We start from the raw sequence: 26,653 nt of genomic DNA, 5'->3' as shown, positions 1-26,653 counted from the left end.
GTGAACACTACAGCGGTAAAGGAAAGTGTAGAGAAATAGATGGGAGGGTCAGGCCGCTGCCTCTCAGTTTCAAACACGCTAAGTGCATTTCAAACCTGTGCATGGACATAAAGTGAACTGTGAAAACAGGGGTTGTTTGCAGACTCTTCCCGTGTTAGACGGGTCATGCTGTCTTCGGAAAGGTAATGAGCCGCAAAGCCCTCGGGTCTCGGCTGAGCAGCGCCCACAAACTGCAGCGAAACTGGAATGACTGGCAGCCCAGGTCAGTAGCGCACCACACGGCCGAGCGTTCGCACTACAGGCCGAAGCTTCAGCTAGGCCTAGCTCTCGTTCGCCCCTTTATCAAACACAGCAGCCTCTCTCCGCTTGAGGAGACTTTTCTAAGCATTCATCTCACTTCACATCTCATGATACTATCGTTGAGCTCTAGCCCGTGGGAAAAACAACGCCTCACAGCTAAACTGACAAATGTCAAACCCTCATGCTCACATTTTCAGGTTGGTTAGCAGATGTTAGCATAAGCTAACTCACAAACAATCGGCGAACACTGGCGATATTTGTTATGTTAGTGCTTGTTTGCCAGCATTGGTTTGTAGACTGAGCGTAAATGTGACTAAAACGGTAGGGATTTGTGTTTTCGACGGACAAGCTGATGTTCCCAGAGTGTCGTGGCTTTCATTTGTGGTATTGTGAGGAAACACGCGTCTGGTCTGACACGTTTAGCCACAAGCTATATAACGTTGGTTTTTATAGCAATTACCAAGTCGATTCATGTTGTAGAATGTATATTGGGTACATATGGGATCATTTTCGTCACGTTCTTATTTAACGCTTTTTCAACTCCTCATGCCACTTTACTAACAATCATTTGTTATACTCCTGACTGTGCAGCTGATTTCAAGTGTATCTATAACCTTGAAAGTTTACATTTAAACAGTTTTTAATTTGGATATTTGCATAGTTTAAAGCGGACAATCTGACTGAAGCGTGGCCTTAATGTCAGTCAGTTCTGTGTACCTCTGTTTATCTGGAAAGCTTATGAATTGGCAGTGAGTGTATTGAACTTTGAGCTTAAAACTGGTTAATTGTTTGAGTTCAGTCTTTCAGCTTGTCTTAAAATCAAATAGCCTAGTCATTGTTCAGTCAGAATATGAACATTGAAACAACGATTTGGTGTATTTATTTTGAAAGTTCATTCACAGTTTGGTCTAGTTGTTACTTTATTTGAAAGTTGAAACCATGTGGAAAAATGAAATCTTAATGGGACTGTCAAATGATATCTTGTCTTGACCATAAGTCCCGGATGCAGATGCAATTTTATAAATAGTCTGGAAGATTTATTAATTTTGCTTATACTGACTTAGTATCTCTATCAAATGAGTTGTTCAAATTGTGAGTACTGTTGCTAATACTTTTTGCCATAGTAAAAAGGTTTTGTTTTTCATTACATGTTTGGCAGCTGCTGCAAATAGTCAACATTATATATTTTTTATGTTAGAATCAAAATGTTGGTAAATTAATATTCCTTACTAAAGGAATTGTTCACCCGAAAAGGAAGGTCCAGTTATCTACTCATTCACTTCCATAGACACGTTTCAAACCTGCATGATCTTCTTTCTCAAATCTTCACTGGAACACAAAATATGAATTTTTGAAAATATGAATTTTTCATAGCCACACCACAGTAATAGCCACAAATTTAATCTAAGTTCCAAAATGGGAGGCGAAAAAAAGTTAATTAGAGATTAGTGATCAAATAATTCTTTTTATTGATCTTTTCAGTGAATCAACTGATCCAGTTCGCTAAACCTGAATGATCCGTTCATTTCACTGATGTAATTTGGCCTTTTGTGTTCCACAGAAGAAAGTTGTATAGGTTTGATGTGAAGGGTTTTTCCTGGGTCAAAAATTGTCTTTGGTGGTGGCGGCAGACGAACCATGTCATCCACACACAGTTAAAAGTACCGTACCCATGTAAACTGTGAGCCGGTACTGACAATAAATGCAAATAAATAAATCCAAAATAAATGCAAAGAAAGAAAATGAAATGCAAAGTTTGTAATATTTACAATTGTTATGTCATGAAATAAAAAATCACTATCAGGCCTGAACTTAAAACAAAGTGCTTAGAACTATTTTATATTTAAAAATCTGTACATTTATATGTAAAAAGTCACTAAGTGACTGTTTTGTAAGTAGTAAAAATGAACAACAAAGTAACACATTACATAGAAACGTGGCAGGTCTGTTATATTGCATTTATGATCCCAAGACTTTATGCACATATCAGTTGACATACAATATCAGATTGTTTTCTTCCATTCATTACTATGGTTATCACTGTCATTCGAATTCATTTAAATACGGTATTCAATCCAGAAACTTTGCAATGTGTAGTTAGAGGCATGAAAAATGTAGGCTATATTATATAAGGCTACAGAATGCAAGCAAAAATCACTGAAGCTGACATTTATTTCAGTTTAACGTGAGGTACACCAAGCTGCAGTCTTGCAAAGACTCGTTATAATCAATGAAACTGTCCACACTGTGGAATGAATCTCTTATTGACATTGTGTTCATACTATATAGTATTATAATGAAAGAATTTGTGAGTGTGCAGAACTTGCAATGAACAAAAACTCCAACTTGTTGAGTGGTTTCTGACTAACTAAAAAACATCTGGCCAATCACGTTCATGCTCTCAACAGATATGTCTGTCATTGGCTACAAAGCTCAACGCTGCAAAGACACGGAAAAGTTTAGTCTGTGAAGTCACTGATGGTATATTGAATGCTTTTCAGAGGCAACAGTCTGTCTGCCAGCCAGGACGGTGTGAAGTGCAGTGTCTCTAGAGATTGCGGTTCAGAAGTTCTTTTCAACATTCTGTCCTCTGACCAGCCTGGCACCCCACCACTGCACAATGATGCCTTCACTGCCACAGACATACTCGAAGAAGGAGGTGCGTGCTTCATCTGGCCCTTTGTTTAGCCTGGCTTTAATCAGTTGGATTACATGCCCCCAGTGTTTTTCACCTGCATTATTGTGGTTTCAACATCAATTTCATTCTGCTAGTCCAGTATCTTTGGGTTTGATTCATCTTTTGTGTCTTTCCCTGGTTAAGGTTTCTGTTAGAAATGAAAAGAGAAAGTAACCTCAGCAAGTGTTTTTCTTTCTTTTTTGGAAGGTCCCAGAGTTTCCTTGTGCAAATAAGTCCATATTTACTTAAATTAGATTGTTAGCATCTTTTTTTATCTAGACCTAGTAAGTACGATGATATATATTGTGGTGATGAAATTATCTATTTATAGACATTTAAATATTGTGTATGGTATCAATATATTTGTCCTGTTGTTTATTTACATTGTTCTTTTTTATTACCAAAAAAAAAGAAAATATCTAACATAATTAGGGGTGTAATGAAAGGATTTGCACATCACAATTCGATAGAATTCGCGATCCTGAACTCACAATACTATACTATCGCAATATTTTAAGTCAAAATAAAGAGTGTTTTTATTATTAAAATAATTATATTAGGATATAATTATTTGATGATTACCAGAACAAACAAATATTCCCCCATTGCATTATTATACATTATATTCAACATTATATATAGTAGTTTAATGTAGTAATGTCACTGAAGTGCCATAAACTTTTCTCACAGTGTACACAATACTATGGTGGTTACAGTTAGCGTTCCTACATTAAATCCATGGTGAATGTTGGTGATTTGTGTACTGGAAAGCCTTCTATAAATTGTTTGTTCATGAGACAATGTTTCTCCTTGTTTACACATCAGTGGTGTTTGATCTGAGATCTATCATTGTTTATACCAGAATCCTGCGCCGAATTTGAATGCTTCAGTTCTCACTAGTAAACTAGTAAACCTTCTGAGCTTGCGACGCACTGTCTAATATTGGTCCGAGCTGGTAAACTGAAGTGCACTTTCGTTCCGCATTATTTTTGTTTGATGTTTTTCATATTCCACAGAAAGGGCAGCTCTTATCAGCTAGGCAACATGGTGGGCAACTGTAACAAAATTTACTCGCGCACCTGCAAGAAAAAAGGTAGCAAAACGCGACCATTCGCAGTCTGGAGCCCTGCTTATCAAAGCTTAGCTTTTTTGCTGTTGAAAAACAATTTTACAGGTTTTAGGTTGAAAATATGTTGGTTATAGGTTGAAAAGCCTATTTTGCTGTTGGTACAATGTTACATATATATTTTGTTGGGTTTTTTTTTTCACAAACAAAACTCAATGTTATGCTTTCAGTAAAGGGAACTGACAGTATGCTTGATTTCTAGGGGAATATAATGCTGATGGAGGCCTCTCAGAAAATACTTATGGTAGGAAGTCGCTGGGGCAAGAGTTGAGAATCAATGATGTGACTTCTGATATAACCAATTTTCAGCATGGAAACCGTGCTTTAGCTACAAAGGACATGAGGAAATCACAGGGTATGTTCACCTCTCAGTGCTCATACATTGCTTGCAGATTGACTAAGGCTGATGAAGTTGTTTATTTACTAGCATCACATTCTCTGTTATGTTCCAGACCGACCGTTGGCTCACTCTGAGGAGTCTCGTCTGGCCAATCTTCTGCGGAGAGCATCACGGGAAGATGACAGAGAACGCAGACTGGCCACTGTGAAACAAATGAGGGAGTTCATTGTGCACTCTGAAAATAAAGTGGTATGATCTGAGCTGACATGCACAAATGGATTTAAATGTGTACCTGGAATTAAACAGTTTTTAATCTGTATTGTTTGTATCCATGCATTACAGGTCCTAGTGAAACAGTTGGATTCCATTTTGAGCACCCTGAATGACATTTTGAATGAAAGGTTCGACTGCACAGCCTATTTTTAACAAAATGGGGGAGGAGGGTTATTAGAATTCACTCCTGAGGGTATATTTAGCACTTCATTGTTCATTAAGTGTTATGAACATCCAGCTGAATCCTAGTCATAAAGCATTTAGCTGGCCATTACTACAGGACATACTGTATTCTCACTTCTCTTCATTCAACACTTCATTCTGCTGTCTGATATTTTTGTAAACTGACCGATAAAATGTATATTTGGCTATTGTCCCTAGCAGCCAATCTCTTGCACTGGGTTTGGCACATAATAAAATAATTTTAAACTTGGGGTATTGCAATATAATGTACAGTCAGCTAGTCATTATTGAAAAATAAACCCCTACAATTATCACAAGATTCTGTACGTTTCTGTTTGGCCTTACAGTAGTAAGCTCCTGCAGGAGCTTAGGCAAGAGGCTGCGTGCTGTCTGGGATTGCTCTGTGGCGCCCTCAGTTATGAAGCCGAGAGAATCTTCAAGTGGATGTTCCTCAAGCTCAGTGTATCCACAAAGGATGAGGTGAAGCTGCTGTACCTGGTGGCAGTGCACAAAGCACTTGAAACAGCAGGGGAGAAGAAGGCTTTTTCAGCTGTAATGCAGGTATATATTCAGCTTATTTTTCTATTCTATTACACTTATAATCTATTTCTGTGACTGAAAAGTTTTACCGTTTTGTCATTCAGCTGGTGATGGGCAGCCTTCAGTCTATCTTGGAGAACTTGGACACACCAGAACTGTTGTGCCAAAGTGTAAAGTGTATTTTGCTTGTGGCCCGTTGTTATCCACACATATTCAGCACCAACTTCAGAGTAAGAAGGACAAGCAGTCTTAACCTTAGTCCTAAAATATGAAAGGACAAATTAGTAAGTGAACGGATGGTTTTGTTTTCCAGGACACAGTGGATATCCTAGTAGGTTGGCATATAGATCACACACAGAAGCAGTCTCTTACTCAACAAGTGTCTGGTAAGATTTATTTTAGATTTAGTTTCATTTCCCCTTTTTGGGAAATAACCTGTCTAACCTTTCTCAATCTACCTTTCTAGGCTGGTTACAGAGTCTGGAGCAGTTTTGGGTGGCAGATTTGGCCTTCTCAACCACACTGTTGGGTCAGTTTTTGGAAGATATGGAGGCATATGCTGAGGTAAAGTAAACTTTTGAATTGATTTCCCATTGTCCCTTAATTATGATTTGCCTGATGTTCTTATACTCTTTTCTTCATAGGATTTGAGTCACGTTGTATCTGGAGAATCAGGAGACGAGGACATTCCCCCTCCCACAGTATCTCTGCCAAAACTGGCAGCCCTGTTGAGAGTTTTTAGCACTGTTGTGCACAGTATCGGAGAACGATTCAACCCCATCCGAGGGCCTCCTATCACAGAAGCATATGTCACTGATGTTAGTGTTCAACACGCATTAACTCCGTTTCAATTATCTGTGTTTCTGCAATACAAATAGATCATCTAAGATAAATTGCTGTCGATTGTAAATAAACTATTTTTAACATGTTGAGAGTACACGCACAATCCTTTACTGATCTGACATATATTGTTTGTGTTTTCTCGCTCACAGGTTTTGAACCGTGTTTTGGCTTGTGTCACCACAGCCAAGCAGGTGTTCTTCTCGGAGGCTGTGCTGACAGCAGGAAACGAGTGTGTGTCTGTCCTGCTGGTGAGCGTGGACTTGGGCAGCCTGCTGATTGATGCTGTAATCACTTATGGCCTAGACCAGCTGGACAGCTGCCAGTGCTGCGGACCAGAATACAGCATGTCGGTCCTCACGCTGCTTACACTGGTAGGACTTGACTCGATTAATCCAATAATCAATAGAATTGATGGGCTTAATGTAAATATTGTTCACTGCCCATACTTTGGCCTCTCTTCAGTTGTTTTTCTGTGATTTTTAAAATGATCGCACATTTAATACATTTTTGTTTGGGTCATTTGTAGATTGTTGACCAGATAAACACCAAACTCCCAGCTGCTTTTGTGGAAAAGTTGTTGGCCCCAAATTCTCAACTATTAGAGCTGCGCTTCAACAGAGAAAGAGAGGTAGGATCAGTTGTACACGGTTGTATAAATTCTTCAAACTGCATTGAGTTAACACATTTTAAATGGGTTTTGTGTCACAGGTGATGGCAGCAGCTCATGGAGTGTATCATGCTGTGCTGAGCCTGAAAAACATCCCTATTTTGGAGGCAGCATATAAACTGGTCCTGGGCGAGATGGGTTGTGCGCTGAACAGTTTGCTGAGCCCTCTGGGTTTGTCTGCCGCCTGTCCTCACATACAACATCTTGCTTTCAGCCAGCTGCAGTTCAGCCCAGAGAGAGCCGAGTTTATCCTCATCTTCAACCTCAGTGCACTCACCACCATTGGCAACACCAAGAACTCCCTCATCGGGGTCAGCATGAATTCAAACAGTTTTTCTTCAATTCTTAAACAGTCCGTTATTATCAGTTCTGTTTTGAGATGCTGTCTGTAACTTTGACACTATTATTATCAGTTCTGTGAAAACAGTTTTTTTTTTAGCCATACAAACAAATGTGTAAAAGAAAAAGAGTAATAGTACTTATATTTTATGTGCGTTACAGATGTGGGCTTTGTCCCCTACTGTGTTTGCCCTGCTCAGTCAGAATCTGGTTGTAGTTCACTCTGATTTGGCGTTTCATCACCCTGCTGTCCAGTATGCAGTGCTCTACACTCTCTACTCTCACTGCACCAGGTAACAATGCAACATTGTACATTTTTCAGGAAGCATCATCTAGATGTCATGGTTTCCAGACCGGAAAATGCATGACTATACATATTATTGTTATTATATAATATAATATAATTATACACTGCTGTTTTGGGGTCAGTAAGATTTGTTTTTGTTTTTTAAAGAAATCAATTATTTAATTCAGCAATTCTTGATCAGGTAGTGTTTTTATGTTGTTTCTTTAATAGGGGTCTTGGTATCATTTGAATTTTAGCGATTCGGTTTCTGCTTGTTTATTTCTGTATGGTAAAAACATTGTCAAACATTTATATCAAACATATTTATTCCGTGACTTTTGTTGCAGCTGATTTCCAAAGAACAAATATCAGCAGCCTAAAGAATATCTAACATTTTCCTATGGTTTTAACAAAAATACCACTGCAAAAGCAACTGGACTAACTAATATAAATTTCAAAGATTATTAAAGACAAGTTAACTGTAAAAAAATGAGAACAAATAAACAAATTGGCAATGGCACAAATAAATACAACTGAACAAGGTTGAGGTACAGAAATTGTAATTAAATGTAAAATAAAATCTTACTAAAGTTACAAAAGTTAAGATCAGTGATTTTCTTTAGTTGTTCTTTTATTAACCTAAAGTGACAGCAGCCTAATAAACCTGGTGCAGTCTGTGTCATCAAAGACTTTTTGCAAGCTCTAACATACTGTTACTGGGGTGCACCGAAATGAAAATTCTGGACTGAAACAAATTCAGGTGGCACTTTGCTGAAAACTGAAAATAAATAATCTATTAATTATCCCCCCCCCACCCCCAGTGTACAAAAAACTGTCAAAGAACACTTTGTCATTCGACTCGCACATAAGCTTGAAATGAGCCTCACTCACTGCAGGTGTGATTACTGATAGACTGCTCCCTTTCTCTATATATTTCTCCCAAGACATGATCACTTCATCTCAAGCAGCCTGAGCTCCTCGTCTCCATCCCTTTTCGACGGTGCTGTCATCAGCACAGTTACCACGGCAACCAAAAGGCATTTCAGCACACTCCTTAATTTGCTGGGTATGCTACTCAGTAAGGATCATCTCAACCCTGAGGCGAGGTACAGAGCTCACACTGCCTGGCTATAATGAGCCTTGTTGTGATTCATTTATCTGAACCACTGGCTCTCACAGCTATTATAATCACTTGTACAGTGAATTGCACATTTCTTTCTCATTTTAATCATTTTAAAAAGAAAATGAAATTCCTTGTCTGTATATGGCAGCAGTTTAGTTTTTTAGTTTAGAATTGTAAACAAAATGTAAGAATATACAGTGGGGTCCAAAAATGCTAAACAAAAGTTTTCAATATTCAAATTCAATAAGAAAAAAATTTTTTAAATCATAATTTCAGTGAAAACCTTTACACAAGTTGGAAAATTTCTTTGTATTTGTGATGTATCGTCCTTAATCTCCTTTAGCTAGCGTATTTCTTATTTATTTTACTTGGTATTATGATGTTTTTCTGATTCCTTAAACTTCAATTAGATTTTTAATCACAGATTTTCTGTATGTTCTTGGACCACACTCTATGTAATTTCCTTGTATTACCATAAGACCATAATGATTATTTGTCTTTTTTTTACCACCCATTTTTAGGCGGCTGTTACTCACCTGGTCTCTAGAGCTGTCTTTGATGATGAAGAAATCTGAAACCTACTCCCCTCTGTTCTCACTCCCTTCCTTCCTCAAATTCTGCAAAGGGTTACTTGCAAATTGTGAGCTAATATCCCTATTATTAATTCGGCATTTTGAGTTTGCAGAGGCAAAACAATGTTATGAAGTTTAGGGGGAGGGGGTAAACAAATAATGGTTTAAGAAAATAATAATCTGGTGACCAAGTGAATGTGGAGTTACATGTTGCTATTCCTCTGTGTAGCCTTGAATGAAGACCCCGCCATATGTCTTCAGGCATGTAACAGTCTCCAGGTTCTGTCGTCTTCCTTGACCACAGAGCTTCTCCAGAGGTAATCACACATTCTCTGCACTGTCTTCCTGCAGGAACATTCATTAGTGCTGCAACGTTTCCTGCTGCTCTTGTCTGATCAGCACTGGTTCTGTCCCCTCTTTCTGTGCAGGTGTGTGGACGTGTGCCGAGTGCAGCTTGTCCACTCAGCAGTCCGAGTCCGCCAGGCCTTTGGGAAATTGCTTCGGTCTGTTCCCATGCACATCGCCTTGAGGTTTGCCAGACTTCTTTTCATCTGCCTCTAATCCAGAAAGTAGAAACCTGGGGGAGGAGAAAAAAACCTACCTTGTAGTTTTATCTCCAGCTGTAGTTGATATGATTGTAATTGTCGGCTTGTCTCCCAGCAGTGCCCGTAGTCACTCTGAGATTAAGGAGATTTCTCTGGCCATCCGCCGACACATGAGCAAAGTGCCTAGCAACACATTCCACCCACAGGACTTCTCTGACCTCATTGGGTTTATTCTGTATGGAACGGTCCACCGTGGAGGGTGAGTAGGCAGCCAGGATGTCAGCGTACAGCCACTGGTGGCATGTTTTCATTTCTTTATTCTCACCTTTTTGAGAACACATGGGTACATATTTGTTCATTTGAATATAATTTATATTTGTTATTGGAACTTATTAAACCCTGTAAGCTGATTCACAGCTAAAATAAAATCAGTTTGTGCAGGTGCTTGGAGTCGCCTTCTGAATTGTTTAATAAATATTCATTCTTTAATTCTCAGTAAGGAGCCCTGGTTGGAGAGACTGTACCACAGCTGTCAGCGGCTGGAGAAGAAAGACTCTGCCATGGTGCCTCGTGCCCTGCTAAAGACTGAAGCAGTGCTGTGGCAGTGGGCGGTGTGGGAGGCCGCTCAGTTCACTGTTCTCTCTAAACTCCGTACCCCTCTGGGACGAGCCCAGGATACTTTCCAGACCATAGAGGGTTAGTGAACTGTCGCTTTAGGAATTTGTATGAACTAATCCCAAAACCATTCCAATATTTATTAAAGCAATAGTTCATCTTGTTGAAATTCTGACACTATTAACTCACCATATGTCATTCAAAATCTGTATGACTGTAATAATAATAATAATAATAATAATAATTTTATTTATATAGCGCCTTTTCAATGAACAAGCAACAATAATGGCAATGGACAATGATAACAAATAAAACAACAGTAGGTAGATGAGAGTAAAAGTACAGTAAAGGAGAATTATGTAGACAGGGCAGCATACAGCAGAATATAATCAGACACAATGAAATGTAGAAAGTGGGTCATATATAGGGATGGGTATCGTTAAGTTTTTAACAGTATTACTACTCTTACCGATACTGCTTATCGATCTGGTACTTTAATGGTATTATTATCGGTTCTTTTTGGTGTGTTTTTTTTTTTTTAACATTCGGGTAATTAACATTTGCTTTATATTTTGAAATGTAAAATATCTTTATCAAAAGAAAAAGTAATGCTTTAACTAAACGAATAAAATATCTATTTGTTATGCAGCAGTGTGCAGGCTTTTTTGTTTTATATACATGACATAGGATACGATAAGCAAAATTTAGTAATTTTTTAAATTTACTAATTAAGTAATCAAATGTAAAATAACACTGCATAGTTTATCATAGATAGATTAATAGGGGTGTAACGATTCACTCGTTTTCTCGATGCATCGATTACAAATCCTGACGATGCATATGCATCGATCTTGAAATATGTATTTTGAATCGTGAATCGTTTATTTCGGTCAATAATCGATTTAAAATGCTAAGAATCGAATAATTTGCAATTCTATAGCGATTCAGTGCTTTACAATATGTAAACATTAAATGACTACATGCGTGAATTAATGGAGGCGTTACTTGTGCGACGTCATTTGGCGTCCTCCCAGCTCTCCTTCACGGATACTCGCTGCATTCTTTACCATCTTTCACTGGATTTCGCTCGCGCTTGGTCCCATATAGCTCTCATCTACAGATTTTTGAGCAGTCCATGTTTGCCACTGAGCAGCCACTGATGTTCACATGACCAGGTGACAGCTTTCTATCGAGAAAGCAAGTCTTGAGTCAAACCGCTCAAGCCATTGATAAAGCTGCCATGTCATTGCGCGGGCACTGCTATGAAACAACGCGTTCGTTGCGTGGAAACGTCACCGTTATTTTCTTTAAGATAAGATACTGAAGTTTTACGGAAATGGGTCATACCCGTCCTGAGCAGCTGAAGTAAAACCCCACTTATTCAAGGTGCGCATTTATTACATGGAAAGAGCAGACGCAAATAGACCTAAAATACACACGCTTTCTATGAATCATGAATGAAATTTAACTTTATGCCATTAAACTGAATGTACGAAGGAAACTGCTGAAATAACTACAATATTACACTGAAATAAGAGCGCGTGGTTTATCCATCAATCAGTGCGCATTAAAGTTGCATTCGTAATCGTTACTAGCCTATAGCAAAAGTAGACACCCGGCGCGTTTTCTCTCAGAATCATAGGAAAATGTTCATTAGCCTATAAAGAGAACAAAGAGTATTCCATGAGGAATACTTACTATTCCATGAGGAAAGTTAGTTAAGGTTTAGTGGGAAAGTTCATGGTATTTTTAGTCTCACAATGGAAGGATGTACCAGGAACACTTTAAGGTTGTGTATCCATTAACATATCCTACAAAATAGTTAGGCTTTAAAAGTATTGTTAGTTCATCATGCTTTTTAAATCTTGGCTTACATTTCTACAAAAGCTAATTTATAGGCTTTGGAAATATTTTTTATAATAATAAATTAATTAAAAAATAGCATGAACTAACATTAACAATAGACAAAATGTCGTTTTTTTTTTTTCCACTCTCTGACCCCCGAAGACCACTGTGTAATTCACACCCTGACTTAGACCCATTGGGGGAAGCATTTAAATAATCCTATGAATGCATAGAAAAAATGAAGAATCGAATTAATCGAATCGCATCGAACTTTAATGTGAATCGCATCGAATCTTTCTGAATTTGCAAAAATCGTTCTTGAATCGAATTGAAAACCTATGAATTGTGAATCGAATCGATTCGCTGCCTACCCAAAGATTCACAGCCCTATAGATTAATGCTTATTAAAGTTGAAGTTATTCATTCAAGAGCTGTGAGTGATTTTCTCTGCCTTTTATTGTTTGATTCACGTTAATGGCTCAATCGTCAGCAGGTTTATTAGACTGCTTTCCCTTTAAGACCAAGTGCAGATCTAATAGCTGACTGATGCACCATTTTCTCCCAACTATTTACGTCCGGTTAAGACTTAAACTGTGCTTCAGTGAATCTCAGAGCTGGTCATTTTTATATTTTATGTATATTTGATAGTTTAGACGTGCACATGAAGCCCAAAGTTAAGTATACTTGTCTCGTTGCAGTCCATTTCGTAGTGCACGTCGCCTTGTGAACAGCGTCTCTTGCGCAGATTTTTGTGCTTTTAATAGCTCTTTTAATTAAACGCGTCCGCAATTTAGCAACAGTAAAGACTGCATTTTACAACAATCACCGATCGTGCTGATTCTGACAGTACGTTTTGGTTTTAGGAAGAAATGACAGCGCATCACTGTGAAGGGAAGGAAGTTGCGCTAGACAGAATGCGTGTAGTTTGTAATGGTTTCATCTCAAATACGAAATCTAAAATACAAGTAGAATAATATCCCAGATCTAAAGTGTAACCACGTTTGAATTTATAGTTCTGTCCTCATTGTCACTCATTAAGCAGGATCTGTCGTGTTGTGCGCGCTGTGGCTCCGAGTGAGAGGTCGCTCTCACTCTCTTCTGGACTGCGTATAGCAAAATTGCGTGTCAGACAAATGGTTTAATATTATTATATATATAGAAAAGGCTTGCGAGATAAACATGTCCAAGATAACTTCTTTATAGCAATAATAAATAGTAGGCCTATTCTTAATTTCTCAAGTACCGACAGCAAAACCGATAATGTCCGAGCTTATCGATACAGCGGTCTTTCAAAATTCAGCCCCGGGGCCCGTTTAATAACGGGTTTCAGTACCCATCCCTAGTCATATATCTAGTCAAAATGTAAAATAAATTTCGAATTTGGACCTTCTGGACTGAGGAAAGACAGAAAGTAACTTTAGGGCACATTTGTATGAAAGACAACAACTCCCACAATGCACCATATTGCAAACCTCCGCAAGCCACTCCCACTAACCGCCTATGAGGTATCCGCCTATCAGAGAAATCACTCTTCCGTCTACAAGGCTAGTTGCCACCAGAGCTTGAAATTATTTCACACAAAATTTCTAGTTAGTTGGCAAACTCATTAGTGAATTACTCCTCGTTTGTATTTCTTTCGAAATGGTGAATTATTGCATGATACCGGGATGTTCAGTCAGAACATATGCGAGCCGAAACAAGGATGGTTCACATCACAACACAAACGTCCGTTTCCTCGTCTGATTCAGAGATTTCGTCCAGGAGAAATTGCCATCATTGAAATTCTTTGCAGCAGACGGACTCTATCTCTGTGTCCATTAGGGCTGGGCGATATGGCCTAAAAAAAAAATCCCTGATTTTTTCACAAAAAATCCGATTTACGATTTAAATCGATTTTTTTCTCTCCCTACTTAAAATCAATCTGCAGATGACACAGAAATTGTTCAAAACAAGTTTTAACTTTATCTTGTTTTAATATTCCCTTCTGGGATTTGATCTCGATTAAAGTGCAATCAGAAACAACAAGCCAAAAAGACAAGAGGACAGGCCCTGTCTTTGAAAACAATGAAAATGTAACATAGAATAAAATGGGTGGATTGGAATTGGGGATGTGTAAAAAAACAAAAAACTTGCATCACAATAAGTGTATTGTGATTGTCAAATTATTTGGTAACTAAACATAATTTTATTAAGTTTACTGGTATGCTGCTGTTTTTATTATTGCTTAACACAAATTTCACAATTTCAATTCAATTCTTGTGATTTGATTCTGATCTTGATTCAATATTAATTCCTTTGGGAAAAATAGGTACAGTAGATGCGTTAATGTGTTAATTGTTCTCTCAAAAAAAAAAAAAAACTAATGCTGTAAACATACAGAAAGCCCTGTCAGCTGGTATTATTAAAGGTTAAAACCAACTCAAATTAAATATAATGCGTTTTTTATTTTATAATGCGTCTAACATGTGTGCTATGGGTCATTAAAAGGCATCCTGAGGTAAATGTAATGTTACGTGACATGTTGTTCTCCAGCTGTTTTATGGACATCTTTCCGCGGTTGAAAAACACTGATCGATCGATTTTATTACATCTCGGTAAGTTTGTAGTAAAGAGTAACAGATGTTTGGTTCACATGCTGCTTGAACTGAGATCATCAGCGTTCTTTCATGTCACATTTACAAGCGCCAAAACGGTGTTTATTGTTTGAATTATGTAATAAAATTGACAGAATCTGAGAGATGAGAATCTGTTTCATATCTATAGTAACCTGCTCTGTCTTGTCTGTTGGTGTCAGTGTCCTCTTTGCTTTGCGATTTTTCTCTGCGTGCGAAAATGGATGTGTGGCGTGAGAGCGTGTAAAAAGTGACAGAATTGCGTCTCTCACAGTGAACTCGTGAGAGTTGGCAGCCCTGCAGATTCAGCTTGTAGCCTAAATGTTTTCGGCGGGTGTGCTTCTGCTGCCGCGGTCTTGCTCATTTGCCATGTTGTTTGTGTATCTTTATCATGGCAAGCGCTGAGCCCGGTCGGAACTACGGGAGCCCAGATCGGAGCGTCGGCGGTTGTTAAAGAGAAAACCGATTTTCATTCAAAAAAATCGGCGTAAACTACACATTCGAGTTAATCGATAAAATCGATTTATCGCCCAGCCCTAGTGTCCATAGGTCACAGTGAGAGCACAGGCACCACCAGTCCGCCCCAGCTTGAGCCAGTCCGGGCTACTCGTCCGCGACAGGCAGGTCTTCTGCCTCCTGTTCCTCCATCAGCCTCAAGCTGCTCTTCACTATATTGTGGCTCATAAAAGTATCCACGAACATCTGATTCGAGCATCAGACTTTCAAAATCGTCTTCTTCCATGTCATATTGAGTAGCTACATTTCGCCATTGTCGTATCTTTTTACATCTGGCTCCACAGCGCCTGTTAGCTTAGTAAAGTGAAGTCCTAACCACTGATCTGTAATAGGTCTATTGTGAGTGGCTCCCACCCCCTGGAAAAATGTGGAATGAGTGTTTGTAGTCTCAACCCCTCTACACAGATATGGGACTTCCTGCTTAGAATGACGCAAAATTATGATTTTTACATCATTAGGGACTTCAAGCAACAGCCTCTGGTGGAACGGCAACGGCATTCTGGCTGTTCTACTGTAACCGTCAACTACGGGAGAACAGCTGATTTACCCTAGTCGCTAGTACGTGAAAGATTAAGAAAGTTAATGTTATGTTTTATGGTATGTGGCATTGTAATTGTTAATGTATATCATTAAATGCCACAAGCAACCCTCTCCAGCTTTTTAAAATCACTTTCTTTATTTGTATTTTGTCAAATGATTTAATTATCCCCTACGCCATACTCTTTACTGATGCTTAGTGATTTTTGCGTTCTTTAGCTATGGCAGTTAACCGTTTACTTTCTGGCTGCCGTTGACGTTCCATCAGCAGCTGTTGCTTAAAGTCCCTATTATAACCAGGAACTGCAACACTGAAATCCTTATTTCTCCCCTTCTCAGGGGAAAATGAGGAAATAATGCACGACAAAAATATGACTGGATTTCTAACGATACAAAGCTTAATGGAAATGGGTGAAGTGTCCCTTTAAAAATGGTGACATTCAGAAAATAAGTGAGTTTTGAGCATAATTTTAAATTCAGAAATAGTATTAAAACAACAGAGTGATTGGGGAAGAGTTCCATAGTTTGGGTGCCCCATTGAAGCTAGGCAATGCTGAGGAACAACAAGAAGGCTAGAGTCAGAGGATTGTAAAGAGCAAGTCGGTGTGTAGGGGTGGAGCAGGTTACCGAGATTGGGCGGAGCCGAGCTGTGCAGAGATTTAAAAGTGAGCAAGAGAATTTTGAATTTAATACGATAAGCCACTGGAAGCCAGTGAAGACCAAAGATTGGGGTGATATGGGCAGAACGCTTGGTGTTGGTAAATATTCTAGCAACAGAGTATTGAATGTATTGCAATTTGGAAATGGAGCTAGCAGATAGACCAATGAAAAGGGCATTACAGTAATCAAGACATGTGACAAATGCATGGATGACAGTTTCAGCGTCTTTGCCCTACTCCGTCCCTTCACCAGTATCCATGCGACAGAGATGAAAGAATGCTGATTTAGTGATAGAATTAATATGAGCCTGGAAAGAGAGAGAGGAGTCAAAGATTATGCCAAGGTTTTTAACAGTGCTAGATGGTTTGATGTGAGAGCCAGCAATCTCACTGGTGAAATTGGTAGGGATTTTGCTAGTGAGTGATGGAGGTCAGGAAATATAATCTCAGTTTTGTCCATGTTAAGTTTTAGAAAATTTGAATGAAGCCAATCTTTTATTTCATGCACACAATCAGAGATTTTGTCGGTTGTGACAGATAGAGCAGGTGTACAGATAGTATATAATTGGATGTCATTAGAGTAGTTAACTAAATAACTGAACAGAGTAGTTCTGTTTGTTTTGAAGACCGTGTTCATCACTCAATTCCATGTAAATATGAGTTTAATTGCAATGTGTAATAACCAGTCTCCCCCAAAAAATGATCAACTAGGGTGACTAATTAGTTTGTGACCTCTTATACTTTATTTTTTTAATTTTTTTATTATTTTGGGTTATGAGTGCACAGTATCATTACAGTGTTTGAAAGAAGTTCTCCGAGGCTGCATTTATTTGATCAAGGTTCAGTAATACTTATAATTGAAAATAAATGTTTTATCTTGATGTAATTTATTCCTGTGATGGCAAAGCTGGGTTTTTAGCATCATTAATCCAGTATTCAGTGCCCATGATTCTTCAAAAATCATTTTAATGTGCTCATTTGATGCTCAGGAAACATTTCTTATCAATGTTGAAAACGGTTGTGCTGCCTAATATATTTGTGTACCACACATTTTTTAGGATTCAATTTATAAATAGAAAGTCCAAAAGAAAGCATTTATTTGAAAAGAAAATTTACTAATATTTGTAAATGTCTTTACTGTCACTTATAATTTAAAATAATGTATTGTCCTTGCTGAAATAAAAGTAATTTCTTACTTATTGACCTTAAACTAGTGTCGTCACGATACCAAAATTATGACTTCGATACGATACCAGACTAAATACCTTGATACAGATACTGAATCGATACCATGGGGAAAAAAACGCAAACAATAAAAGGTACTGAAAAATATGAAAGAACTTACAATTCATTGTTTTATAAATTAATTTAAAACACTTGACTTTGTTCCTTCCCTGCTTTTTGACCATTCCCTCCCCTTTATTAAATAAAATAATAATAATTAGCAAGTGCCAGTGTGTACGTCCTTACAAAGATGTTTGCAGCATTGACATTATCAATCATGTTTATATTTGCTAACCTTTCACAATTCTGAACAGGTTGGGATGACCAAAATCTTATTTCATGAAACGAGTTATTTCAATTTTTTTTTTAAATGTAATTTTATAATTACAATAAAGATATTTAATTTAATTGTATCTTTGTTATTAAAAATAAGCAAAAAAGCAAATTACAAACAATGACAAATACTATGAGACAAATAAAATAAACAGTGCTTCATTTCTTTTTTGAATGCTACTGTTAAAAAGACTCTCATGTGTGAGTAATCAAAATTTTGTCCCCTGTGCTGCTGTAGGTATGATCCGCAGCCTGGCGGCTCACAGTCTGAACACTGAGCAGGAGTTGAGTCACTGGAGTGGAGGAGAGAGTGATGAGGGTCACCACACCAATCAGCTCCGACTGGCTCTACTTCTGCAGTTCCTTGAGAACCTGGAGAAACTCATGTATAATGCTTATGAAGGCTGTGCCAGTGCTCTCACTGCACCACCAAAGGTCTGTCTTCTGTATATAGACAGCTAGCCTTGATGTTAACACTGTGGAGTGCTAGCTTTGTTTTTTCACTGACATTTCATGTTCTTATTTGTTTAATTTTTTTCCTCTCTCCTTATTTAGGGCATCAGAACATTTTTCTACACAAACAGACAGACGTGCCAAGACTGGCTAACCAGAATTCGTTTGGCACTGATGAGAGTGGGCCTTCTCTCAGGTCAGCCAGCAGTCACGGTCCGTCATGGCTTTGACCTTCTCACTGAGATCAAGAACAGCAGTGCACAGGTAAGACTTAAACCAGTGTTGTTCAACAGAGTACAAAAAAATTTTGTGAACAAATGAAGATATTAATTAAATACAGTCTTAAACTTAAATGTGTGAAGGACAATGAAACATCTAAAAGGTAATTTATGTAATACATTTAAATTTTGCAAATATATGACTGAAATGTTAAAGGGGTGGTTGATTGCGATTTCACCTTTTTCATTTTAAATAATGTGTAATGTTGCAGTTGGTGCATTAACAGTACCTGCAAAGTTGCTGCGCTGAAAGTTCAACGTAAGCATAGATATCGTCTTTTAAAAATCAGGAAGTTTAATGCCTACAAAAACGACTCGAATGGGACTACAACGAGATACTCCAGGGTTTTATACGTAACTAAACCATAATCAACCCTCCCTCTGGAATATCCAAAAAAGGGGGCATGGCCATATTTCTGCGGCTTTGTCGAAGAGGAAGAGTGATAGTGGAGAGCAGTAGCCATGCCGTCGAAAGTGTGTTATTTTCACCCAGCTGTCAGGTCTTCTGTGTTCGGGCTCCCTACGGACGCTGTAGTTCGTCAACAATGGCTACAATTTATGTTTGATTATGTTCCAGAAAATTACAATCGTAATTTAGCTCTCTGTGCTGCCCATTTTACGGAAGACAGCTTCCAGAATTTTCACAAATTCAATGCCGGATTCAACAAGAAACTGTTACTAAAGCATGAAGCAGTTCCAACTTCAAAACCAGAGGCAGCAGTTGTTGGGTCACAACCTGTAAGTAAGACTTAATCATTTTAAATGTATTTGCATGTATAATTTTAGACGTAATGTTTTAGTTTTTAAAAAGGACGTGAACAAATGCAAGCGCTGGCTTTAGTAGCCATTTAGTTATGCTATTTCGTGTGTCTATGACAAACACGTACAAACATTTTGGAACTGAATTTGTAATTATGTACTAATTTTGTAAATGTATTTTCTATTTATATTTTGACGTAATTTTTCGATTTGATCAAGAACGTAAACCAGTGCCAACGCTGTTTGTTTATAGTAGCCAGTTAGTTCGATGCTATTTTGTGTGTATAAGACAAACGTGTATAAAGTTCAAAAAATTATATGTAATCGCAACAGCAAACTTCAGCTGCTGTTATCAGATGTTTTCACGTTCTTTTGGCATTTTAACACCGTTGACACATGTACACCTAAAGAAAACGATACACCGAGTAAACTAAGTTTTGTGAATAGATAAACGGTTGTTCATTATATCGATAAAACAATAACTTTAAAAAACGGTATTACTCAGTCATTTATTCAGTTATATTAAATATATAATCAGGAGAAAACCGTATCTCAAAAGCTTACAAGCAGCAGTAGCATTTTCAAGTAACGGTGTATCAAAATTCTTTTATAATAATAGTAGAATAGAATAATAATAATACAAAAATGTACGATTCAGAAACGTTTTGTAAGAGCTGCGTTTGGGGAGGTTCTGCTTGACTCTCTTCATTGCCGCTTTCTGGGTCTGATTCTGGCTCAAACTGATACGGCACTATTGACACCATTATTTACATTTGACCGGAGCACATGCAGCTTTCGACTGTAAAGGTAATGGGCGTGAAGTTTCCGGACAACGTGCGCTACGCAGTTTAGCCAAATGGCCCTTCCCAGGGAGCTTGATTGACAGGTGATCTGACCAATCATACTTCGCCATCCGCCATTTTGTCCGACAAAGCAGTCAGGAGAGTTAGTAGATTAACATGGGAGGATTTGAACTTGAAAAACTGAATATACTGACGCCTTTCCGCGGTTAAAACAACATTCCTCCTTATGTTCATTCATGTTTGTTTGATGCTGTAAATGAACTAGAAGGAAGAGATGATCGGTTCACGAGCAGCTTTAACTGAGGCTCTACAGCGATCTGTCACAACACATTAAAGAGCCACAAAACGGTATTTATTGTTTAAATTTCTTTTTAAAAATGAAATGATATTTGTTTAATACGTTTAATATCAAAAGTAACTGAAAAGTAAGCTAGTCTGTCCTGTCTGTCAGCGTATTGATAGTCTCCTCTCTGATCCGCGATGTATTTTTCACTGCGTGAGAACATGGTGTGTGCGTGAGAGCGGCGTAGCTTGTCGGACATGGCGACAGTAACTAAGGGGGGTGGGTCTTTGCGAAGGGTCAATTACAACACACCGGCCCAACTAACCAATCTGAGCCCATTGCCTCTTTCTGAGGGAGTGGTTTCATAGAATCAGGAAGTCAACCGGTCGTTCAAATGACAGAGGAGAAAGCGGCTTACAATAAAGGTGAAATTTATGAAAAATAAGGCTTTTAAAAAAAAAAAAAAACACGAAGACATGTTATATTGCACCCCATAAACACAATCATGCAAAGAAAAAAAAGCAGTAAACCACCCCTTTAAAGGTCCCAGACTTTAAACTCTTACCCTATATCTTTCCAACACTGCTCCTTTTTGAGGTGTCAATCATTGCAAGTCACCGGCTCTTGACCTTTTGGACCGTAATAGAGCAAAGACTATAAAGTAAGGCTTTTGGTTGTGTTTTGCCCTGTAGGGTCCAGAAATGGAGGTGCCAATCACCATGCTGGTGGAGGCGTTGTGTGAGCTGAGATGTCCTGAGGCCATACAAGGTCTGGCAGCCTGGAGTCTGGCCAACACTGGCAAGAGTCTAGGCTGGCTGGGCTCAGTGGCACTGCAGGCAGAGGGAAAGTATGTGTTTTGTCTTCTAAAAAATAAATGAACCCAGTTTTTACCATACAAATTTGTCTAGTCGCTCTGTTCTCATCAAATGTTGATGTTGCTTTGTTCCCAAGGTTTGAAAAGGCAGCATTAGAGTACCAAGAGCAGCTGTGTGCTGTCACAGGGATGGACTGCTCCATTAAAGGCTTTGATCGCTCCCTGTTAAAACTCACTGGCACCAACACCTCCAGCCCTAAACACACCACCAGTGGTGAGGAGTTTACACAAATCACACTAAATCCCTCACATAAGTTAACTTAATAGGGGTAGGGGGAATTGATTCACATATGAATCTCAATTTATATCTTCTACCGATTTGAGTTGAACCATTGCAAATCTCCAAGCAGCGGTTTTTCGTTACTGAATAAATCTGTTTTTGAATGAAACGTTTAAGTGAATGATTAGATGAGCCATTCATGAAGATGACTTGCTTTGTTTCTAAATGAATAAGCCATATGAATGAATGCATATAATAAGGTTATAAAAATGAAAGATGTGAAAAACTTCTAGAAATTTCTTTTTGTACAATGTATTTTTACTATATTGAATCGAATCAGGAGATTCCAAAAGATTCCCATCCCTAATCTTTATTGATATCAGAAGTTGTTGACCCCTTATCTATTTTAAGATGTTTCTGATTGTACCTGTCCTGGCTGTTTTAATAGGAGAGGGAAGAAAAACTGTGTTGTTAAAGTCCAGTGAGTGTTCTCCTGAGGTGCTGAACTTCCTGGCTAATAAGGCCTGTGCGTGTTACGTAGCCTTGAGCGACTGGGAGTCCGTGCAGGAGTGGCAGGCCAGCATGATGAACCTCAAAAAGAACAACAGCAGTTCCAGTGTAATTCTCAAGACAGACTTTAACTATATCAGGTGTGAAGCAGCAGAACTGTTGACTATGAATTAACCTACCTGACTGTAGGTATTCGAGTTGTTCATTTAAATGATTGTTTTGGTCTTTCTGTCCTCTAGAGCTCTGAGCAGGTTTGAGGAGGGGGATTTTGCAGGGTGCCGTGCCCAACTGGAGCTGCTCCCCGGGGAGGATTATGGCCTTCTCAACTCTACAACTAAAGACAAGATTGGTATGATCACAGCTTATACTAACCATACTAATGGAAAACCATAATTTTTTTTGCAATAAAACAAAATCTGTTGGGTATTATTATCATTGTTGTTGTTGTAATCATCATCATTTTTCCCCCTAATTATTCTCAATTCAAATATATTTTTTCGACTACAACTTGCTGTTTGTAAGGATGATCTTCAAAAAATAATTTGTGAAAGAAAAAAAAAATCCATATCCCTTACTCATGAACTTTTTAATCATGATCCATTTGTTTTCCATTGGTCAGAACATGTGCAATAAATTTTAATGATCAGCTTCACTCAACATTTTGGTGTTGTATGAATTAATGGTCAATTAATGGTAATTAATAGTCTTTTGTTGTGACAGACCTGAAGAGGCTTCTTCCTGCTGTGTTGAGTCCAGACCCATCAGAACTCCAGAAGGCCATTGAGGTACAGCTCCTCAGAAGCGCTGTGGGAACCATCACTGCAACCAATCATGAACCAGACCAGAAGGTTCTCGCGTCATCTGAGTAAGTACATATTTCTACAGTAAGTTTTCCTACAAGTTTTGAGCGTTTATTGATGGCAGTTCTACTTTGTGGTATTCATTTTCAGCACCCTGGTGAAGTACCTAAAGCAGACAGGTCGCATCTCTCTGGGTCCTCTGCGTCTCTCCACTCTCACCCTGTCTGACTCGTTGCCCACCCTCAGCACCCTGCAGCTGCACTGTGCCAACTCTCTAGAGAACTCCCTCTGTAACCAGCACCCAGAGGTTTGAGCCCCCGCCACAACCTCATCAATTTGCAAATACATAATCCCTTGCTAATTTCCCTTTTAAAAAATCCCTGTTCTTTGTTTTTCTTTCTGTAGGACTGTCTTATTCCACTCTTTAGTGAAGCTTTGACCACCTGCAAGCAGCAGGATGTTCAGCCATGGCTGCATGCTCTCCGATACACCACTTTCCAGCGGCAGCTCTTCCAAAAACTCAAAGGTAAGATCTCCAAATTCATACTCCTACATAAGAGATGAAGTCTCGTTTAAAGTGTAACAGTTATTGTAAGGGTGGGTTTATCTCTGAAATTGTATCGTATTATATCTACTCTATCTATATCTACTTAAACATTATGGTAAAAATGGAACGCTATGGCGACAGTTTCTCACCTGTATGTGATGGCGTTTTGCTTCGGCGGTTGGGCCTAAAACACTGTGTTTGTGGTCATCCTGTTTGAAATTGACTACAAAAACAAACAAAAAATCCCAGATTGTCCGTTGCGGCATTCTCTTCATATTTGTAATTCTTTGCAGCCTTCGCTATTTTTTTTTTTTTTTTTTTTTTAAGGTTTAAAGGGAGTTGTGACCAAAAAAGTTTGAGAACCACTGCTCTAGTTGGATTGCAATGATAAAAAAATAAATAAAAAAATTGACGTTTTACTGTATAGGCAGCCACGTTTTATTGAAGCCCATTTTGCCAATGGTGAAGTACCCCTTTAACTCTTCAATGATTCCTCCAGGTTCCTCTGCTCCAGTGGACTCTCATCTGATGGAACTTTGTTTGACTGCGGTGAAATTTGCTCGTAAGCAAGGAAATATCGCCCTGGCCACTCGTCTGCTGAGCCTGTGCAGCAAGCCATCAGTGGATGACTCAGAAGGTCAGGACCTTGTGCAAAGCTTCAGGCAGCTGTCACTAGAAGGCACTGTTGGTGAAAAGTGGGGACCAGAGCTGGAGATCGAGAAGGCTAAAGTTCTGTTTGCTGCTGGTAAGTGTTTTTTGAGTTCCATCTGATTTAGGCCAGTTTACTTGGTTGTGGTGTATTTCAGTCTGAATGTTTAAACGCTTCCTGTTCCCCGTTTAGGTCAGTCCGTATCAGCTATGGAAATGCTGAGCTCCTATGCACTTTCGTACTGCCACTCTGGGAAGTGCGAGCGTGCAGCATGTCGCTCTGTGCTCACTCTGTGCAAATGGCTTTTGGCTGACTGGAAAGATCTGACTCCGCAACTTAAAATGGTAGTGAAGAGGAACTCTGGCTCTACTAGCCCTTCAGCTCTCTCCAAAAGCATCTCTGGCCTGTTGGAGCTGCCACTGGAAGATCAGGGAATGCCACACATTACTACTGAGACTACAGGTAAAACAGACCACACTTTGTCTTTCGGCCCAAATAGACTACCATGATTAGTGGTGAAACGGATCACAAAAATAACGGTTCGGATCAGCAAAAAAAATTATGTATGTATGTGTATATATATATATATATATATATATATATATATATGTGTGACCAGTCACGGAAACTAGGGACACAAGTCGGTTCTGGGGCATTTTGAGTTATTCATAGATTCTGAGAGTGTAATATCCAAGCTTTCCAACGATGTGTAACGTGGAAATCTGATAATATTTGGAGAAGTTGTGGCCATTTTAAAGTAGGCACTTAAAAAAGCTCAAAGAGGAGAAAACGAGCTCTAAAGATTGTGCAGTTCTCACCTGTCTCTGCTGCTGGGGGTGACAATAGGGCTCATTTACATCTCATTTAGATAAGCCATACCCCCTGTAAAGCTCCTCCATGTGCTTAACAGCTTTTTTTACACTTCGAATGAGTGCACTTCTGCCGCACTAGGCGAAAAACAATTGTGCTGCCCCTCTATTTGCAACGTACCAGCAACAACACACAAAGACCAATAATGCCATATAGCCTGCATATAACGCGAAACCAGCAACAACACATAACGACCAATATGCCATATACATATAACGCAAAACCAGCAACAACACACAAAGACCAATATGCCATATAATCTGCATATAACGCAAAACCAGCAACAACACACAAAGGCCAATATGCCATATACATATAACGCAAAACCAACAACAACAGACAAAGACCAATAAGCCATAGGCCTACATATAGCGCAAATAGTGCGCAACGCTCGTGTGCCCAAAATGTCAACAATATTAAAGTTTATGTAGGAGGCAAATGCCTGCTGGCATTTTTCTTTAAGCAGTCATTTCTGCAATTTTCCAAATAATCACATTTCACCTCCTCAAATTACTGTTGCAAATCTCTTTACACCACTTTCTTATGTGCGTATACACACACAAATGAAATGTCCGCAAGCACATTATATCATCAGCAGGTTCAGCATCTTAAATAACGACTAAAGAGCAAATGAAGCTTAACTTACATTTCAGAAACACGCACGGCAGGCCTTCATCGCAGCAAAGGTCTTAACTGCATCCTCTATTTCGATTCTCCGTCACATATGAAACAGCCAGCCACCGCTGTCAGCGAGCCGAGCCGCCATATTGAAGCACTGAGGGCGCGCGCGCTGCGCCCATACCTCCGGTTCAGTTTCCCGAGCCCACGAAGTGCGGCGAAAACATTTTCGGTGTAACTGCCAGACGGTTCATCTCGTCTGCGACAATCTTTGCGGCATCCATCTTCATTGAATTTTGATATCAGAGAGAGCTGGCCAGAGCACAGCATAATAAGTAGCCATGTGGTTGACTTGGAGGGCGGGGGCAAAAGCGCCGGGTTATTCAGTATGGAAATACACACAGACAATGACACGCCACGCCCCTACTGCATGCTAGAATCTCCGAAAACAAGCCGATTTCAACCTCAAAATGTAAGCTTTTAAATATACCAATACTGCTATCTCAAACATGGAGAGGCTTCTTCGTGATTTCAATTAACAGATTCTCCAAAAAATTGAAAATCACCAATTTTGAAAAAAAACTCTTTCTCATTTTGCTCGAAAGTTGTGCTGCCGACTTGTGTCCCTGGTTTCTGTGACGGGTCACATATAGGTGTAACTTTGCTTTTCATTTATTACTTAAAGCTCACATGAAGTTCTTTGATAGCTACTACATCAAAAACTACTAGCCTAACTGATTAAGTTCACACATTATTTAAAACAAGTTAACAGTCAGTAATAAAATAAGAACAAATACACAAATTACAAGCAGAGATGAATAGGCTACTAAATAA

General features: G+C 38.8%; 1 protein-coding gene across 2 annotated transcripts in view; it reads left to right on the top strand.

Annotated features, from left to right (window-relative positions):
- Positions 1–26,653, top strand: part of smg1 (SMG1 nonsense mediated mRNA decay associated PI3K related kinase) — a 55,495-nt gene continuing 28,842 nt past the window's right edge. The window contains exons 1-31 of one of the 2 annotated variants that reach the window (XM_077212686.1): positions 1–262; positions 2,802–2,959; positions 4,306–4,458; positions 4,556–4,692; positions 4,786–4,844; positions 5,247–5,460; positions 5,544–5,669; positions 5,753–5,825; positions 5,906–6,003; positions 6,084–6,257; positions 6,432–6,653; positions 6,809–6,910; positions 6,991–7,260; positions 7,451–7,581; positions 8,519–8,680; positions 9,219–9,337; positions 9,499–9,586; positions 9,698–9,799; positions 9,933–10,073; positions 10,311–10,510; positions 18,394–18,590; positions 18,711–18,872; positions 21,424–21,578; positions 21,683–21,819; positions 22,274–22,475; positions 22,575–22,684; positions 23,056–23,200; positions 23,286–23,442; positions 23,541–23,661; positions 24,182–24,427; positions 24,524–24,793. In XM_077212686.1, coding sequence (XP_077068801.1) covers positions 186–262; positions 2,802–2,959; positions 4,306–4,458; positions 4,556–4,692; positions 4,786–4,844; positions 5,247–5,460; positions 5,544–5,669; positions 5,753–5,825; positions 5,906–6,003; positions 6,084–6,257; positions 6,432–6,653; positions 6,809–6,910; positions 6,991–7,260; positions 7,451–7,581; positions 8,519–8,680; positions 9,219–9,337; positions 9,499–9,586; positions 9,698–9,799; positions 9,933–10,073; positions 10,311–10,510; positions 18,394–18,590; positions 18,711–18,872; positions 21,424–21,578; positions 21,683–21,819; positions 22,274–22,475; positions 22,575–22,684; positions 23,056–23,200; positions 23,286–23,442; positions 23,541–23,661; positions 24,182–24,427; positions 24,524–24,793 — 4,708 coding nt within the window. In that variant the 5' untranslated portion in view covers positions 1–185. The remainder of the gene's footprint in view (positions 263–2,801; positions 2,960–4,305; positions 4,459–4,555; positions 4,693–4,785; positions 4,845–5,246; positions 5,461–5,543; positions 5,670–5,752; positions 5,826–5,905; positions 6,004–6,083; positions 6,258–6,431; positions 6,654–6,808; positions 6,911–6,990; positions 7,261–7,450; positions 7,582–8,518; positions 8,681–9,218; positions 9,338–9,498; positions 9,587–9,697; positions 9,800–9,932; positions 10,074–10,310; positions 10,511–18,393; positions 18,591–18,710; positions 18,873–21,423; positions 21,579–21,682; positions 21,820–22,273; positions 22,476–22,574; positions 22,685–23,055; positions 23,201–23,285; positions 23,443–23,540; positions 23,662–24,181; positions 24,428–24,523; positions 24,794–26,653) is intronic. The other variant, XM_077212687.1, reaches the window with a different exon arrangement.

This window comes from Siphateles boraxobius, unplaced genomic scaffold (genome assembly GCF_051911475.1).
Source record: "Siphateles boraxobius isolate OS27281-9 unplaced genomic scaffold, OSU_SipBor_1 66, whole genome shotgun sequence".
In the NCBI taxonomy this organism is placed as follows: domain Eukaryota; kingdom Metazoa; phylum Chordata; class Actinopteri; order Cypriniformes; family Leuciscidae; genus Siphateles; species Siphateles boraxobius.
Note: the sequence above shows the minus strand (reverse complement) of the source record. Positions and strands in the feature narration are given on the sequence as shown.